Consider the following 17,149-nt stretch of genomic DNA (forward strand, 5'->3'; position numbering starts at 1 on the left):
CTGAGAGTGGTGGGAGCTGAATTATTCAGCTTGGTGAAGTGACTAGGATTAGAGGTGATAGGGTAAGGCTGAAAGGTGAGATATTTAAGGGGAATCTGAGGGGGGACTTCTTTCCTCAGAGGGTGGTGCGAGAGTGGAATGAGCTGTCAGCAGGAGTGGAGGACGTGGGTTCGATTGTGACATTTAAGAGGTTAGGTATATGGTTGGGAGGGGTAAGAGAGGATGTGGTCTGGGAGCAGGTACAGAACTGTGCAAAACTCTTAGGCACAGATATATACAGCTGGGGTACCCAGTACTTCTGCACAGTACTGTAGTAATTTTATGTACTGCACTATACTGCTGCCGCAAAAAAAACTAACAAATTTCATGACATATGTGAGGTGGGTGATGATAAACCTGATTCTGATGTGGGTCTCTATTGTAGACTGAGAGTGGGAAGGGGACAGGGAGAGGGGAATCATGGTTGGGAAAAGGGGAAGGGAGAGGGGAGAGTGTGGGAAACACCAGAGAGACATTCTGTAATGATCAATAAACCAACTGTTTGGAATCAAATGATTGGTTGGTGCCTCAGGACTGGTGTCTGGCCATAAACAGTCAATGTTTTGAGCTGAGATCCTTCCGCAGGACTGGGGGGGGGGGAGGGGAAGTAGTATAAAGCAATACCCAGAATGCTTCAACCCAGAATAAACATGATTCTGTGCAACAAAGTAAAACAGAGCAAGTCAGAAACATGAGAAATCTGAAGCAACACACTCAAAATGCTGGCCAGAGTGGGGAATAGAAGGAACGTTTTTTTTTCACCTGAAGGCGAATCTATATTCATGTCATCAGGTTGGAGGCTACCCACACGGAACAGAAGGGGTTTCTCCTCCACCCTGAGAGTGGCCTCATCATGGAACAAGAGGAGGCCATGGACTGACATGTCGGAATGGGAATGGGAATCAGAATTAAAATGCTTGGCCATGGGAAGTTTCGCTTTTGGCAAGTGGAGCAGAGGAATGGAGATAGCAAATCATTTCATGCTTCTTCTGATTTTACTGATTTCTAGGGATATAAGCAATGGAAGAGATGATAAACTACTTCGGGCACAGAGCACTACAGACCATCTCTTATACTACAATGGTTTTGTCTCTAGCTAGGTTTTAGTTTGTCTTGTGTTTTATACACTCTTCTTTTTCTCTTCACTGTTTTGTATAATTTATTTCTATATTATTTATTTCTATATTTCTGTGTGTTGTCTGAACCTGCATGTCTTTCATTGTACATGTACCATATAATTAATGTACAAAGTCAAAACCCTCCTGTTATAGCATAAAATCAGGAGATACTCAGGCCACGTCTGTGGGAAGAGAAACAGACGATGTTTCAGATACAAGACCCTTCGTCAGACTTTTTACATTCTCCTTTAGCTCAGTCAGTCCCTTGTTTCCTAACGATAGTTTTACGGTCTGTATTTTCGTTATAGGACACATACTGAAGCCAACATGAGAGTGGCAGCTTACAGATATCCAGGTACAGTTTCCTGCCTTGTTACCCACACTACAGAATCCTTACATTGCACATTTCACGAACGATGGCCTTTTCCTTCTCGCTCAAGTCGTCATGATCGCAATCTTCTGGCAACTGCCTGTCCAGGTTGTCATGGACTTCCAGGACCTGAAAACCCAGATTGCATGGAGAGTTAGTTAACAGTGGCAATACTCCAAATGGCATGATCTTAAAAACAATCCCCTCAATCGCTGATGGCCCTGGGAATGTCTAAATGTAAACAGCTATGGGTCTTGTTTCTCAAAACTAGAGCATGCGTTTTATCCATTCTCAGCACAGTCCGTGTTTACTCAGGTGTTTAATTGACCGAGTGTGTCGAGCTGAGCCTCAGGACCAATGAGAGGCAATAAGAACAGGATGTCGAGACTCAACTCACACTTGATACTACATTAGTTGTTTAGAGAGCAGGAAGAGATATTAGATAGAAAAGGGAGCCTGGTTTTTATCACTGTTCTATGTTTTCAATTGACCCCAGTCCATCATCTCCATTGTGATTCCATGGCAAGATTCCAGATAATCTAATGAACTCCTAATGAAAGGTAGCTTTTGATGAAGGGTCTCGGCCTGAAACGTCAACTGTTTGTTCCCCTCCTTAGAGGCTACCCGACTTGCCGAGTTCCTCCAGCATTTTGAGTGCTTTGCTCAAGATTTCCAGGTCCTGTAGAATCTCTTGTGTTCCAGATACTCTATCTGAATGGCTCTTCCTTATGACAACAAGCCTGATCTTCATTCAGGAATAACACGCTCTAGAGTTTAGTTTTTTTCTTATGACATAGGAGGCCACTTGGCCCAACAAGCCAATGCTGACTCACAGTGCAATCCCTTTCATAAGCAGCTAAAGGAGTTGGATTTGTCTTTGTTCTAATTTAGGGGCATTCTTACTGAAATACTTTAATGCAGATTTAAGGAGGCTTGACAGTGTAGATGTTGAGCTCTTTCACAAGTGGGCAAATCTCAAACTACCGGACACAGTTACAAGATAAATGTGGCAGACACTTATAGCTAAAACTTACTGTGTAGGAATTTCTTCTTGTAGAGGCTGCTGAACCCCTTAAATTCTCTGCCGTGAAAGGGTGGCTTATTGTAGAGGTTAGATCACCACAACTATCTACAGTGGACAATTAACCTATCAACATACACAGAGTGCCGGGGGAACTCAGCAGGTCAGGCAGACATCTATGGAAATAAATAGACAGTCGCTGTTTTGGGCCAAGACCCTTCTGCAGGACTGAGAAGGAAAGGGGAAGATGCCAGAATAAAAAGGTGGGGGGGAGAGGAAAGAGGCTAGACGAAAGGTGATAGGTGAAACCGGGTGGGTGGGAAAATGTCAAGGGCTGGAGAAGAAGAAATCTGGTAGAAGAGAGTGGACCTTAGGAGAAAGGGAAGGATGAGGGGATCAAAATGGAAGTACCGTAGATTCCGGATTTTAAGCCGCTACTTTTTTCCCACATTTTGAACAGCTTTGAACTTTGCGGCCAATAATCCGAAGCGGCTAATGCATGGTTTTTTTTCATGCCGCCTCGTAAACATTTTGCCTCGTAATTGTACGATAAATCAAGCGCACTTTCACAATTAAATTATTGTAAATCAGTCATTTGTACTCACCCTCATCAACATGGAAAACACTCGAAGCATTGTGCTGACTATTTAGTTTAAACTATATTTGTTTTCTGTACTACATCGCGGGATGCTATGACGTCACACCCGGTTTCGCGGTGTCATGTGGGAAAATGCCGTTTGCGATGAAACGGAAAGGAGGGGGGGAGCGCATTACGCGAGCGGCTTTGGATCTGAGCGAACTCTGCTTTTAAGTTAAAGGTATCAATAACTTTTCCTGGTAGGCTGCAATATATATATTTTTTTACCAGTCGTTAGGAGATATTGGAATGTTGTTCAGTAAAGAAGTATACGCAACGTATATTTAAAAGTAGCCGCGTACGGGCACGGTTCGAAAAAAAGCATTTGCAATATGTATTTGTTTTTGTTACCATATGGATTTAATTAAAAGTTAAAAAAATCCTCACGTGTAATATCTTTCTGTGTAAATATCTCATATTACAACGTGGGACACCTGCGGCCGAAAATCCGGTGCGGCCTTTACAATTAAAAAAATGATTTTATTTCTAAAATTAGAGCCAGCGGCTTAAAATCAGGTGCGCTCTGTAGTCCGGAATCTACGGTAATAGATAGACAGGTGAGAAGAGGTAAAAGGTCAGAGTGGAGAATTGAGGGGAGGAGGAAATTAGCCCATTAACCCTTAACCTTCTCTTAACCAGCGCACCCAGAGGAAACCCATGCAACCCCCACACAGATAGTGCCAGAGGTCAGGAATTAATCTAATCATTCGTGCCGTCGAGGCAGCAGCTCCGCTAGTTGTAGCACACTTCTGCCAGAGCCATGTCACAGTGCTGCCAATCTTACCAGTTTTGAGATAGGGTTAGTTGCAATTACTTTGTCAATGGGCAATTTGAATGCTTAGCAACCAGCCAGGCCTGCAGGATTTCAAATGGTGTACTTCTGATTTCTCGTGAAGATAAACAAGTATATGTCTATTTATTTATTTATTGAGATACAACATAGAATAGGCCCTTCCAGCCCTTCGAGCTGTGCCAACCAGCAATCCCCTGATTTAATCCTGACCTAATCACGGAACAATTTACAATGACCAATTAACCTACCAACCAGTACATCTTTGGACTGTGGAAGGAAACCCACACGGACAAGGGGGGAATGTACAGTCTCCTTACAGGCGGCGGTGGGAATTGAACCCATTTCTCCTGTATGGTAAAGCGTTGTGCTAACCACCACGCTATGAGAGCTGTTAACAAGGCAACAAACTATTTTCCAGGAATATTCCATGTTTATGGAATTCAAATGAGGAAAAACACCGATAAACCTCTCAATTGCATGGAAGAGAGAAAAAAAATAACTTAATTGCATCTTTCTGATGGAAATTTCAACATAAATTTGCTGCTGCAGACATAAATCTGTTGGATGTAGTTTGAGTGGAATTACTACCAGTATAATATTAATCAAATCCATCTTGCGAGTCATGGGCTGACAAATCTCTAGGTGTACAACCCCCATTCGTGACTGAATGGCCCCATTGTAAGTCTGCTTATCAAAGTATTGCCTAACAAAAATCCCTGAATTTCTTAACAATAATGCAATACAGAGAAATGGATTCATTCAGTGAGTATAAAACAGTTGGCCCATTAAATCCTGACAGATTATCTGCACAGTAAAGGTTGGGGGACAAGGCAAGGGAGATAATAGAGATAAACTGGCATTTCAAACCTCTTACAAAGTTACAACATCACAACCTCAACGGATGAGAAGAGCTAGTGAGTGACAGAGACATTGTCACTGCAAATGGAGGAGACAACACATTGAGCAGACAAACAACTGGGAGGTATTTGAAACAAAAAAAAATAGAGAAAATGCTGGAAGAACCCAGCAAGTCAGTCAGCTTCTGCAGAAAAAGAAATAGTCAAAGTTTCAGATCTACTAACAGTACATCAGAACTGAGGTTTTGGATTTCCAATTTCTGAAGCTTTTTTGATCCTTATTTCCTGTATTGACGAAGACTACTTGAAAGTTCAGTCATCCACTTCCCCAGCTTTAGGCCAACCCATGCATCATGATGGACCTCAGTTGAGAGGAAATCTATCCAGGTGAAAAGCTGGGTGAGGAAAAGGGGGGAAACGGGCAAGAAAAAAGGATAGCTTTGTGAACAAAGATCAAAATGCCATTAGCTATGATTGAAAGGATGTGATTTGTGATGGATAATTGCTGGAATGGTTTTGTTGTGTGAGACTGATCAAGGGTGAAGGGTAATTAAGGAGAGAACGGGAACACAAGAAGAAGGGCCGGTGGGGAGTAACAGGGAAAAGTACTGAGGACCTGGAGATAAAACAAGGAATGTGAAGGAGAGAAGGAAACAAAGGAAGATTATTAGGTGGTGAGAATAAAAGCCAGAAGATACAGGAGCAGAATTAGGTCATATAGCCCATTGAGTCTGCTCCCCAAATGCTGTTCCATTTTTCCTCTCAGCCCCAGTCTCCTGCCTTCTTCCCGTATCCCTTCATGCCCTGACCAATCAAGAATCTATCAATCTCTGGCTTAAATATACGTAGTCTTGGCCTCCACAGCTGCTTGTAGCAACGAATTCCACAGAATTACCGCTCCTTGGCTAAAGAAATCCCACCTCATCTCCATTCTAAATGGACGCTCTTCTATTCTGAGGCCGTGTCCTCTGGCCCTAGACTCTTCCACAGTAGAAAACATCCTTTCCACATCCACTCTGTCGAGGCCTTTCAGCATTTGGTAGATTCCAAAGTTTTGGAATGGAGCAAGAGGAGGAACAGAAAAGGCAGATGGAAGGGATAGAGCAGAGGTTCTCAACCTGGGGTCCACAGACCCCTTGCCTAATGGTATTGGTCCACGGCATAAGAAAGGTTGTGAACCCCTGGAAGAAGGAAAGAGGGGAAAAGAATAACACATGGCTTAGATCATGTCACAGCTTTCTCCAGGAACAAGAACTAAAGATTCCTGATAATGGAGACTCAGCGAAAGGAGGTCCCTGGAACTTCTATTTGGTGGTCAGTTTCAAAGCAATATAATTTTAGGTAAGACATTTCTTTTGATGAATAAGCACATCTTTTTTTGTGTGTAAAACAAAATGTCTGCTGGATTTTACCTTCATTGCATGCACTACAGCTTCAGGCTTTTGGGCACTGGGGATGTACCCAGGTGGCAACGCTGGATTGTTGGGGTCTCCTGTCACCAGCCAAGGGAGGCCCTGTTTAAAGAACACAACAGTGGTGAGGACACAGTGCCTTAAAAAGGGATACCTGGGAAGTGGATGCAGCATTACATTTCAGGGAACGGGCAAAGAGGTAGTAAAAGGAAGTGGAGTGGTGGTGAGAGGAGGAGACAGGAGAGAATGGGACAGGTGGGAGGAGAAATGAAGGAAAGGGAAGGAGAAAGAAGGGGAGGCAAGTGAGAGAATGGAGAGAGGTAACATTGGGCCAATGGGTAAATAAAATGATAGAAATTGATAGGAGATGGAACAGGCAAGGAGAGGAGTGAGACAGGATGTGAGAAGCAATACAAAAGGGGAAAATGGAGAGGACGGTGTAAGAATTGTGCACTGCAAACCCAAGAAAGTGAAATGGGTGAAAATGCACATCACTGAACAGCACTGTGGGATTTCCAGCCATTTGCCAAGCACAAAATGACAGCAGAGTGAGGAAACATTAGATGCTGTGAGTCCATACCAGATCTACACAAGAGCATCCAAGCTAGTCCCACTCTGCTGCCCAGCATTTCTTTTCCTTTCAGCTACTTTTCCAGCTTCATTTTCAACACCATTAAATCTGCCTCGGTTCTAGCAGTGTATTCCTGACCCAAATCACACACAGGGTAAAGAGGTCTCTCTACATAATACCTGAGATTCTTCTGTCAGTCACCTGCGTGCTCTCTTCATGACTTTTCCACCAATTGAAATCATTTCCCTACTTCTACTCCAGGGGTTACCAACCTTTTTTATGCCATGGACACCTACCATTAACCAAGTGGCCCATGAACCTCAGGATGGGAACCCCTGAACTATTCAATCCGCACTCAAGATATCTTAAATATCTCTTTCCTTCACAACTATCATAATTTGGGGTTGTTCTTGGATCAAAGGAACATGGCATTACAACCTCCTCTGTTTCAAGAAGAATCCCTGTTAATCCACAAAAATAAAATCACTCCACCCTTGACACTGTTTTCTTATATCTCTTCAGCTCCCTTTCTAAAGCCTTTAAATCTCTCCTATGGTAGCACAGTGATTAGCACGATGCTATTACAGTTCAGGGCATTGGAGTTCAGAATTCAATTCCAGTGTGCTCTGTAATGAATTTGTACATTCTCCCCATGAACCACATGGATTTCCTCCGGGTGCTCCGGTTTCCGTTAGTAGGTTAACTGGTCATTGTAACTTGTCCTGTGATAAGGCTAGGGTTAAATAGGTGGGCTGCTGCGCAGTATGGTATGTTGGGCCGGAAGAGCCTGTTTTATGCTCTAAATAAATTCATGCATAACTAAATAAACCTGATTCTGATTTTTATATATATAATCAGAATCAGGTTTATTATCACCAGCATATGCTGTGAAATTTGTTCACTTAGCAGCACTGTACATTGCAATGCATGATAAATATAGAAAATAAATCAATAAATACATACATTGAAATCAATCAGTAAATAAATGTGTCTGTGTGTGTGTAATACATAGTTAAATTAAAAATAATGTGAAAACAGAAATAACTTTAAAAATTGAGGCAGTGTTCATGAGTCAAATATCCATTTAGGAATCGAATGGCAGAGGGGAAGAAGCTGATTCTGAATCATTGAGTGTGTGCATTCAGGCTCCTGTACCTCCTTCCTGATGGTAACAGTGAGAAGAGGGGGGTGCCCTGGGTGATGGGGGTCCTTAATAATGGATGCCACTTTTCTGAGACACCACTTGATGAAGATGTCTTGAATACTATGGAGGCTAGTGCCCATGATGAAGCTGACTAATTTTACAACTTGCTATAGCTTCTTTCTATCCTGTGGAGTAACCCTACCCCCACCCTCCAATACATGACAGTGATGCAGTCTGTCAGAATGCTCTCCCACATATATCTGTAGGAATCTGTGAGTGTCTTTGGCGACATAGTAAATCTCCTCAAACTCCTAATGCAATATAGCTGCTGCCATAACTTGCTTGTATTTGCATCGATATGTTCGATCCAGGTTAGATTCTCAGAGATATTGACACCCAAGAACTTGAAATTGCTCACTCTTTCCACTCCAGAGCCCTCTATGAGGACTGGTGTGTGTTCCCTCACCTTACCCTTTCTGAAGTCCACAATCAACTCTTTGGTGTTACTGACAGTGAGTGCAAGGTTGTTGCTGTGACAACACTCAACTAGCTGGCGTACCTTGCTCCTGTACGCCCTCTCAAATCTGTCTGAGATTCTGCCAACAATGGTTGTATCAACAACAAATTTATAGATGGCATTTGAGCTATACCTAGCCACACAGTCATGGGTATAGAGAGATTAGAGCAGTGGGCTAAGCACATATCCTCAAGGTGTGCCAGTAATGATCATCAGTGAGTAGATGTTATCACTAATCCACACAGATTGTGGTCTTCCAGTTTGGAAGTCATGGATCCAATTGCAGACGGAGGTACAGAGGCCCAGGTTCTGTAGCTTATCGGTGAGGATTGTGGAAATGAGGTGTTAAACACTGAGCTACAGTCGATGAACAGCATCCTGATGTAGGCATTTGTGTTGTCCAGGTGATCTAAGGCCATGTGAAGAGCCATTGAGATTGCATCTGCCACAGACCTAATGTGGTGATAGGCAAAATGCAGTGGGTCAGGTCCTTGCTGAGGCAGAGAGGTAGCTAGAGGGAAAATAAATAATAGATAGATAGATAGATAGATAGATAAATAAACAGACAAGTAAACAAATGAATGAAGTAAATAGTGTTATCTATTGCTCTAATATAGCTAGGCGTGAATTTTACAATGGAGCATACTGATTTCCTTTCTCTTGTAGTCTATGTTCCTTCTTTTAAAGCCCAAAATCCCATATGTTTCTTAACCACATCCACAACCTTCCTTGTTTCCTTAATGAATTGTGTTGTTATATCATCAAATCTCCCTGTCCTTGTAGAAATATGCACTTTAGTTTATTTTTAGTTTATATCGTCTTTTCTCATGTTTTCTTCCAAAATATAACACTTACCAATTTTCAGTATTAAATTTCATCCACCATGTATTTACTTATCTCACCAATATGTCCACATTTCCTTTCAGGTAGTTCTGCTATAACATGTGTTTTCATAATGAGAATTGGTTATAACATGATTAATGGATTAGGGGACACAACTAATCTGGTTAGTAAACTGGTTAGAGCACAATCGGGAAAGCCTGCCTAAATCTCGGCTCTGAATGCAGCTACCACTTGTGCTGCTATAATGCAACTTCTAGCAAAGCAAGGTTTCTCAGGAACTCAAGGTTCAAAATTCGAAGTAAATCTATTACCAAAATGCATACATGTCACCATATACTGCCATGAGGTTCTTTTTTTGTGAACATTTAGAGTGAAAGAGCATTGAGCGAGTAACTCGGCGTTATAAAGAACAGGCAAATGTTATAGAAAAACAAGGTTGCTGCCCATAGCACCACAACACATGGAAAGCGACTATTGACAGTAAAACAAAGAAGTACAATAGAATCAGTGAAAAACTACACACAAAGACCAAGAAGCAAAAGACAAACAGTGCAAAAACACAAAAAGCAAATAAATAATTAAATACACAAACATGGAGAGGAGGCATCATATTGACATCAATAGATCTGGGGTTGAGAGTGTGAACAGCTTTAAGTTCCTCGCATACATATCACCTAGGACCTCACGTGGTCTGTACACACTGGCTGTGTGGTGAAAAAGGCACAACGACGCCTTTTTCACCTCAGACATTTGAAGAAGTTTGGTATGGGCCCCCAAATCCTAAGAACTTTCTACAGGGGCACAATTGAGAGCATTCGGACTGGCTGTATCACTGCCTGGTATGGGAACTGTACTTCCCTTCATCGCAGGACTCTGCAGAGAGTGGTGTGGACAGCCCAACGCATCTGTAGATATGAACTTCCTATTTTCCAGGACACTTACAAAGACAGGTGCATAAAAAGGGCCCGAAGAATCATTGGGAACCCGAGTCACCCCAACCACAAACTGTTCCAGCTGCTACTGTCTGGGAAATAGTACCACAGCATAAAAGCCAGGAGAAACAGGCTCCGGGACAGCTTCTTCCACCAGGACATCAGACTGAGTAATTCACGTTGGTACAATTGTATATCTATGTTATATTGACTGTCCAGTTGTACATATTTATTAAAATTACTATAAAATGCACATTGCACATTTAGAAGGAGACATAACATAAAGTTTTTACTCCTCATGTTTGTGAAGGATGTAAGAAATAAGGTCAATTCAATTCAAATATATAAACTGAGAACATGAATTTGAATTGATAGGTTGCGTTCAGTGATGGGATGAGTGAAGTTATCCGCACTGGTTCATCAGCCTGATGGTTGAGGGGTAATAACTGTTTCTGAATCTGGTGGTGTGAGACCCGAAGGCTCCTGTACCTCCTTTCGAACTGCAGCAGTGAGGTGGGAGTATGGCCTGGATGGTCTGCATTCTTGATGATGTGTATTGCTTTCTTGCAGCAGCGCTTCTTGTAGCTATCTTTGTCACTATTGCCTTAGAGCAGGACCAACTGTATTAACATCTTCGTTTCCACAATACCTCCAAGTTTTGTGCCATCTGCAAGTTTGAGAACTGTGCCCTCTGCACACCCAAGTCCGTGTCAGTGATATAAATAAAAGCATTGTATGCGGTACTGAAACCAGGAGAATGCCACAGCACACGTCCTCCTGTTCAAAAAGCAACCTTTCATCACTATGACAATCTTTCGCTGTCCCTTTCACTAAGTCCCTGTGGTGAGAACGGAATTTGCAGATCAACATGTGATGGACGTATGCAAGCTTACCCAACTCCCTGTGGAAACTAGTGTTCTTGATGCAAATGGTGTAAATTAACTTTTGCAAACAGTGCATTGAAGATGAAGGAACAGTTGTGGCAATGGTTATGTTGAAGTAGTCAGAATCAGATTTAATATCACTGGCATATTTGTTGTCTTTGTGGCAGCAATACAATGCAATACATAATAATAGAAAACAAACTGTGAATTACATTAAGTTTATATAGTATATATTAAATAGTTAAACAAATAAGTGGTTTAAAAATAGAAATTAAAAAGGTTGTGGGTTCAATGTCCATTCAGAAATTGAATGGCAGAGGGGAAGAAGCTGTTCCTAAGTCATTGAATGAATGCCTTCAGACTTCTGTACCTCCTTCCTGATGGTAACAATGGGAACAAGACATATCCTGAGTGACGGGAGATCCTTGATGAAGGATGCCACCTTTTTGAGGCACCGCTCCTTGAAGATGTCCTGGATAGCATGGAGGCTAGTGGCAATGGTGGAGCTTATTTCAAACCTGTGGATTTTGGTTTCATTTAACTGTGGAGAAGCTCACAGAAAGAAACGGATTTATACCAGGACTTTTCCAGAACATCCTCATTTGACATCCAGACAGCTCACAGCAAGGAGAAATGAAACAATTTACTAATTAAACTATGAACTTGGCAAAACAACCCAGTAATAAGACACCAACCTTCAGGCTTTGTTTGTTTCTAATTTCAGCACACATGTCACTTCCAGAATGAGGAAAGACACACAGTAAAGTTTCAAGTAGGTTAAAACAGCTTGGAGGAATTAAGTCAGTGTGTTCTCCTCCTTCTTCAAGCAAAGTGAACCTGCTCAGGCTGCACATTTTATGGGCGATAAAGTATTGTGACTTGAGATGTAACTGGAATGGCTCAAAGCTATTGTTGTAATAACATGCTGGGACAGAGCTTTTTTTTAATCATTTATAAAGACTCCTTTCAGGTTAGTTGTGGGAAATTTTCATTGACATAAGACCTTAAGACATAGGAGTGCAGAATTAGGCCATTTAATCCATCGAATCTGCACCACCATTCAATCATGGCTGATATATCATCCCTCTCAACCCCATTCTCCTGCTTTCGCCCCATAGCCTCCTTAGCAATCCTTTTAAATCAGGTGTTTCCAACCTTCTTCATGACATGGAGCCTTACCATTAGCCAAGGGGTCTGTGGACCCTTGTTTTAAGTCATTCCAAGAAGAAACTTTGCAAAGCAACACACAGGAAATGCTGGACAAGCCCAGCAGGTCAGTCAGCATTAATGGAAAAGAATAAACAGTCAATCTTGTGAGACAAGACCCTTCATCAGGACTGAGAAAAATGGGGGAAGACACCAGAATGAAAAGGTTTGGGGAGGGGAAAAAGGCTAGTGGAAGGCAATAGATGAAGCCAGTTGGGTAGGAAAGGTAAAGGGCTAGAGAAAAAAAGAATCTGATAGGAGAGGAGAGTGGACCGTAGGAGAAAGGGAAGGAGGAGGGGACCCAGGGGGAAGTAGCAGGCTGGTGAAAAGAAGTAAAAGATCAGAGTGGGGAATAGAGGAAGGTGGGAGGGGGGGATTTGGTTACCAGAAGGAGAAACCGATATTCATGGCATCAGGATGTAGGGTACCCAGGCAATATATAAAGTGTTGCTCGTCCACCCTAAGCTTGGCCTCATCTTGGCACGAGAGGAGGCATGGATCAATATATGGGAATGGGAAATGCAATTAAAATGTTTGGCCACCAGGAAGTCCAGCTTATTATGTTCAGATTTGGTCACCTTTGTATAGGAAATGTACCAATATGCAGGGAAGAGCGCAGCAGACATTAACGAGGATGTCACTGGGACTCAAAGAACTCCATTGTGGAGAGAGGTTGAGCAGTTTGGGACTATTTTTAGGGGAGAGTAGGAAGTTCAGGAGTGATAGTTTAGCAATGTATACAATCATGAGGGACATAGGTGAGGTGAGGGGGAATCGGAATTAGAGAACATAGGTTTATGGTGAGAGAAGAATGACTGGAACTTCAGAGATAACCTTTTGCACCCAAATTGTGGTCCATATATGGAATAACCTTGCATATGAAATGGTGAAAGCAGGTACATTAACAACATTTAAAAGATACTTGGATAGGTGATGAATAAAAAAACAGGAAACTTTAGACTAAGGTATGTGGTGTAACTATTGTCAAATTATGTTTTGTTTGTGAAATGCTCTGGATCATTTTCACAAAATCATAGAATAGTTAGGCTATTCTACCCATTGAGTATACACTCAGTGGCCACTACTTTACAGGACTGGAACCCAGTGTGATCTTCTGCTGCTGTAGCCCATCCACTTCAAGGTTTGACATGTTCTGCATTCGGAGATGCCCTTCTGCACATCACTGCTGTAACACATGGTTATTAGAGTTACTGTCGCCTTCCTGTCAGCTTCAACTAGCCTGGCCATTCTCCTCTGACCTCGCTCAGTGTTTTTGCCCAATGAAGTCACTGGATGCTTTTGGATTTTCACACTATTCTCTGTAAATTCTCAAGACGGTTGTGTGTGAAACTCCTAGGAGATCAGCAGTTTCTGAGATACTCAAACCAACAATTATTCCAAATGATTGGCTGATTAGATACTTGCATTAATAAGCAGGTGTACCTAATAAAGTGGCTACTGATTCAGATTTGAGCTGGCTTTCCAACCTGGTGCTCTACTCGCTCTACACCCATGATGGTGTGGCTAGGCACAGATCAAAGGCCATCTTTAAATTTCCTGATGACACAACTATTGCTGGCAGAGTTTCAGATGGTGACAAGAAGGCATACAGGAGCGAGATAGATCAGCTGACTGAGTGGTGCTGCAGCAAGAACCTTGTACTCAACAACAGTAAGACCAAAGAGTCAATTGTGGAAAGGGGAGAACAAAGGAAGATCTCATCGATGGATCAGTAGTGGAAAGGGTGAGCAACTTCAAGTTTCTGGGTGTCAATATATCAGAGGATTTATCCTGAACCCAGCTTATCGATGCAGTTACAAAGAAGGCGTGGCATTGGCTGTACTTCATTAGGAGTTTGCGGAGCTTTGCTATGTCACTAAAGACACTCAAAGATTTCTACAGATGCATGAAGAGCTTTTCTAACTTGCTGCATCACTGTCTGGTATGGAGGGGCCACTGTACAAGATCAAAATAAGCTGCAGAGAGTTGTAAACTTAGTCACCTCCATCATGAGCACTAGCCTCCCCAGCATCCAGGACATCTTCAAGGACTGATGCCCCAAAAAGGCAGCATCTATCGATAAGGACCCCCAACACCCAGGACATGCTTTCGTCTCACTGCTACCAGCAGGAAGAAGGTACAGAAGCCTGAAGGCACACACTCAATGATTCAGGAATTGTTTCTGTCCCCTTTGCCATCAGGTTTCAGAATGAACACCACCTCACTACTTCCTTTTCTCTAATTTTGTATTATTTATTTAACTTTTTAAATATATATACTTACTGTAATTTACAGTTTTAAAAAAATTTATGTATTGCTGCCACAAAACAACAAATTTCACAACATTTGCCAGTAATATTAAACCTGATTCGGATTCTAGCACTTCATGGCAGGAGTTGGGTGTTTCATCTTCAGTGTAATTGTAATTGGTTTATTGTTGTCACATGGATTGAAACACATTGGAAAGTTTTCTTTGCACGCATCCAGTCAGATCATTCTGTATATAAATACATGAGCTTGTACAAAAGGAGAAAAGACAATGCAGACTATAGTGTTACAGTTATAGACAAAAGCACTGCAGGGAAACCAATAAGTACAAGAGCCTTGATGAGGTAAGAGTTCATCCTTATTCTATAAGAGGACTGCTATTGTTGGAGGCAGGTACATTAGGGACATTTAAGAGCCTCTTTGATAGGCATATGGATGAAAGAAAAATTGAGGGCTATGTGGGAGGGTGACTGAAGTAGGTTTAAAGGGCAGCATAGCATCATGGGCCAAAGGGCCTCTACTGTGCTGTACTGTGCTATGTAGAGTATTGCAACAGTGGGAAAATTCTGTCCTTGGCCCTGGTGTTAGGTATTCTCAAACTTTAATATCTTCTGCTCGTGGCGAGGAGGAGATGAAGGAATGTCCAGCATGCGATGTAGCTATCTTCTGTTGGAAACTGATGCATTGTGGGTCTCCCATTTGTGCCGGCCCTGATCTATCAAATGAGAAATAATCTGTCGCCTTTGGTCTAAAAGAGGCTGAGACTGAGCAGCAACTGACACAGGCAGATAACAGATGCAGATTATTCTGGCGGCAATGAGTCACTCTCCTGACAAGAGCACAGTTGACAGCTCCCGCCTCACGACTCTGTGCTGTCTGTTAATGGGACCACTTCACCGTGATATCGGGCACAAGGGGGGATTGTGTTCAGTTACAAAGAGTGCGTGGGAGGAGGATTCAGATACTAGGAAAACTGTGGGAAGAAGAAACATTTTTAGTGGAGGGAAGAGAATTAATGAGAACAAAAGACTTAAAAATCAAATCAATAGGGCAGTGTGCAAAGACTTAACTAGATTCAGCCAACAATTCACTGGCATACTTAACTAGTATGCAGCCCAACGATGCAAACTTATGAATATGCTTTCATGTAAAATCTTATGTGGTCTAGAGGAGAGGAATAGGTCATTCAGTCTCTGGAGTTGGTTCGGCAATTAGGTTCAATTGAAACTATTCTACTGTTCAGAAAGACCCCTGGTAATAGCTAGCATAGCAGTTAGTGCAATGCCGTTACAGTTTGGAGTTCAAAGTTCAATCCCAGCATCCTCTATAAGCAAGTATATACTTTCCTTCCCATGTGCCCATGGGTTTCCTCCGGGTGCTCCGGTTTCTCTACAGAAGTGGTTTCCCTTTGCATTCTTCTGGGCAGTGTCTTTACAAGATGGGTGACCCCAGCCATTATTATAGACTGTCTGCCTGGCATCAGTGATCATGTAACCAGGACTTGTGATATGCACCAGATGCTCATCATAAGTTGCCCTGCAATTAGACTAGTGTTAAATAAGTGGGCGTGCAGCTCGTTGGGCCAGAAGGGCCTGTTCCATACTGTATCTCTAAATAAATAAGTAAACAAACCAATAGATAAATAAATAAACAACACAAACAGAATTCTGAAGGAACTCAGCAGGTCAGGCAGCATCAATGGAAAAGAAAAAATGTCGCCATTTTAGGTCGAGATCCTTCTTCAGGACTGAGAAGGAAGGCAGAAGATGCCAGAATAAAAAGGTTGGGGGGGGGGGGGGGGGGGGGAAAGAGGCTAGCAGGAAGGAGATAGGTGAAGCCAGGTGGGTGGGAAAGGTCAAGAGCTGGAGAAGAAAGAATCTTATATGATGACCTCAGCTCCACTTCCCACAAATGCTGCTCCACATTCTAGCATCTACAGTCCCTTGTGTCTCCACTTTCTTTCCTCTTCCCCATTATCCTGGGCTCTCCTTTAAACCAAAATACTGACTGCCTCGCCCTGCAATGAGGGTGGAGAATTGCAAACATTCATAATCCACTGAAAAGAAATTCTACCTTATCTTTATCATAATAAGCCATCCCCTTTAGTGAGAACATTGCCTGCACTTCTAGATTCAAACCCCCACCCTCACACAAGGCAAAATCTCTTCTCAATATCCACTTTGTCCACTCTAATATACTTCTGCGGTTTCCCAGGGTAGAAGTGTGAAATACTAGAGGACATGCATTTAAGGTGAGAGGAGGAAAGTTCAAATGAGATGTGTGAGGCAAGTTCTTTTACAAAGAGATTAACAGTCTGCCTGGGATTGTTGTGGAACTGGATAGAATAGGAAAGAATTTTTTAAAAAATACATAAGTGTTACAGTGAAATTACTTTAGTCGGAGGGTGGTAAATCTGTGGAATTTGTTGCCACGAGTGGCTGTGGAGGCCAAGTCATTGGGTGCATTTAAGGCAGAGATAGATAGGTTCTTGATTAGCCAGGGCATCAAAGGGTATGGGGAGAAGGCAGTGGAGTGGG

At 42.3% G+C, this 17,149-nt stretch overlaps 1 protein-coding gene across 2 annotated transcripts in view; it reads right to left on the minus strand.

Annotated features, from left to right (window-relative positions):
* The window catches only part of ccdc85ca (coiled-coil domain containing 85C, a), a 285,768-nt gene that overhangs the window by 11,997 nt on the left and 256,622 nt on the right, over positions 1-17,149 (minus strand). Inside the window, exons 4-5 of one of the 2 annotated variants that reach the window (XM_073039213.1) lie at positions 6,248-6,349; positions 1,555-1,656 (exon numbers count right to left, since the gene is read on the minus strand). In XM_073039213.1, coding sequence (XP_072895314.1) covers positions 1,555-1,656; positions 6,248-6,349 — 204 coding nt within the window. The remainder of the gene's footprint in view (positions 1-1,554; positions 1,657-6,247; positions 6,350-17,149) is intronic. The other variant, XM_073039215.1, reaches the window with a different exon arrangement.

This window comes from Hemitrygon akajei, chromosome 3 (assembly GCF_048418815.1).
Source record: "Hemitrygon akajei chromosome 3, sHemAka1.3, whole genome shotgun sequence".
In the NCBI taxonomy this organism is placed as follows: Eukaryota; Metazoa; Chordata; class Chondrichthyes; order Myliobatiformes; family Dasyatidae; genus Hemitrygon; species Hemitrygon akajei.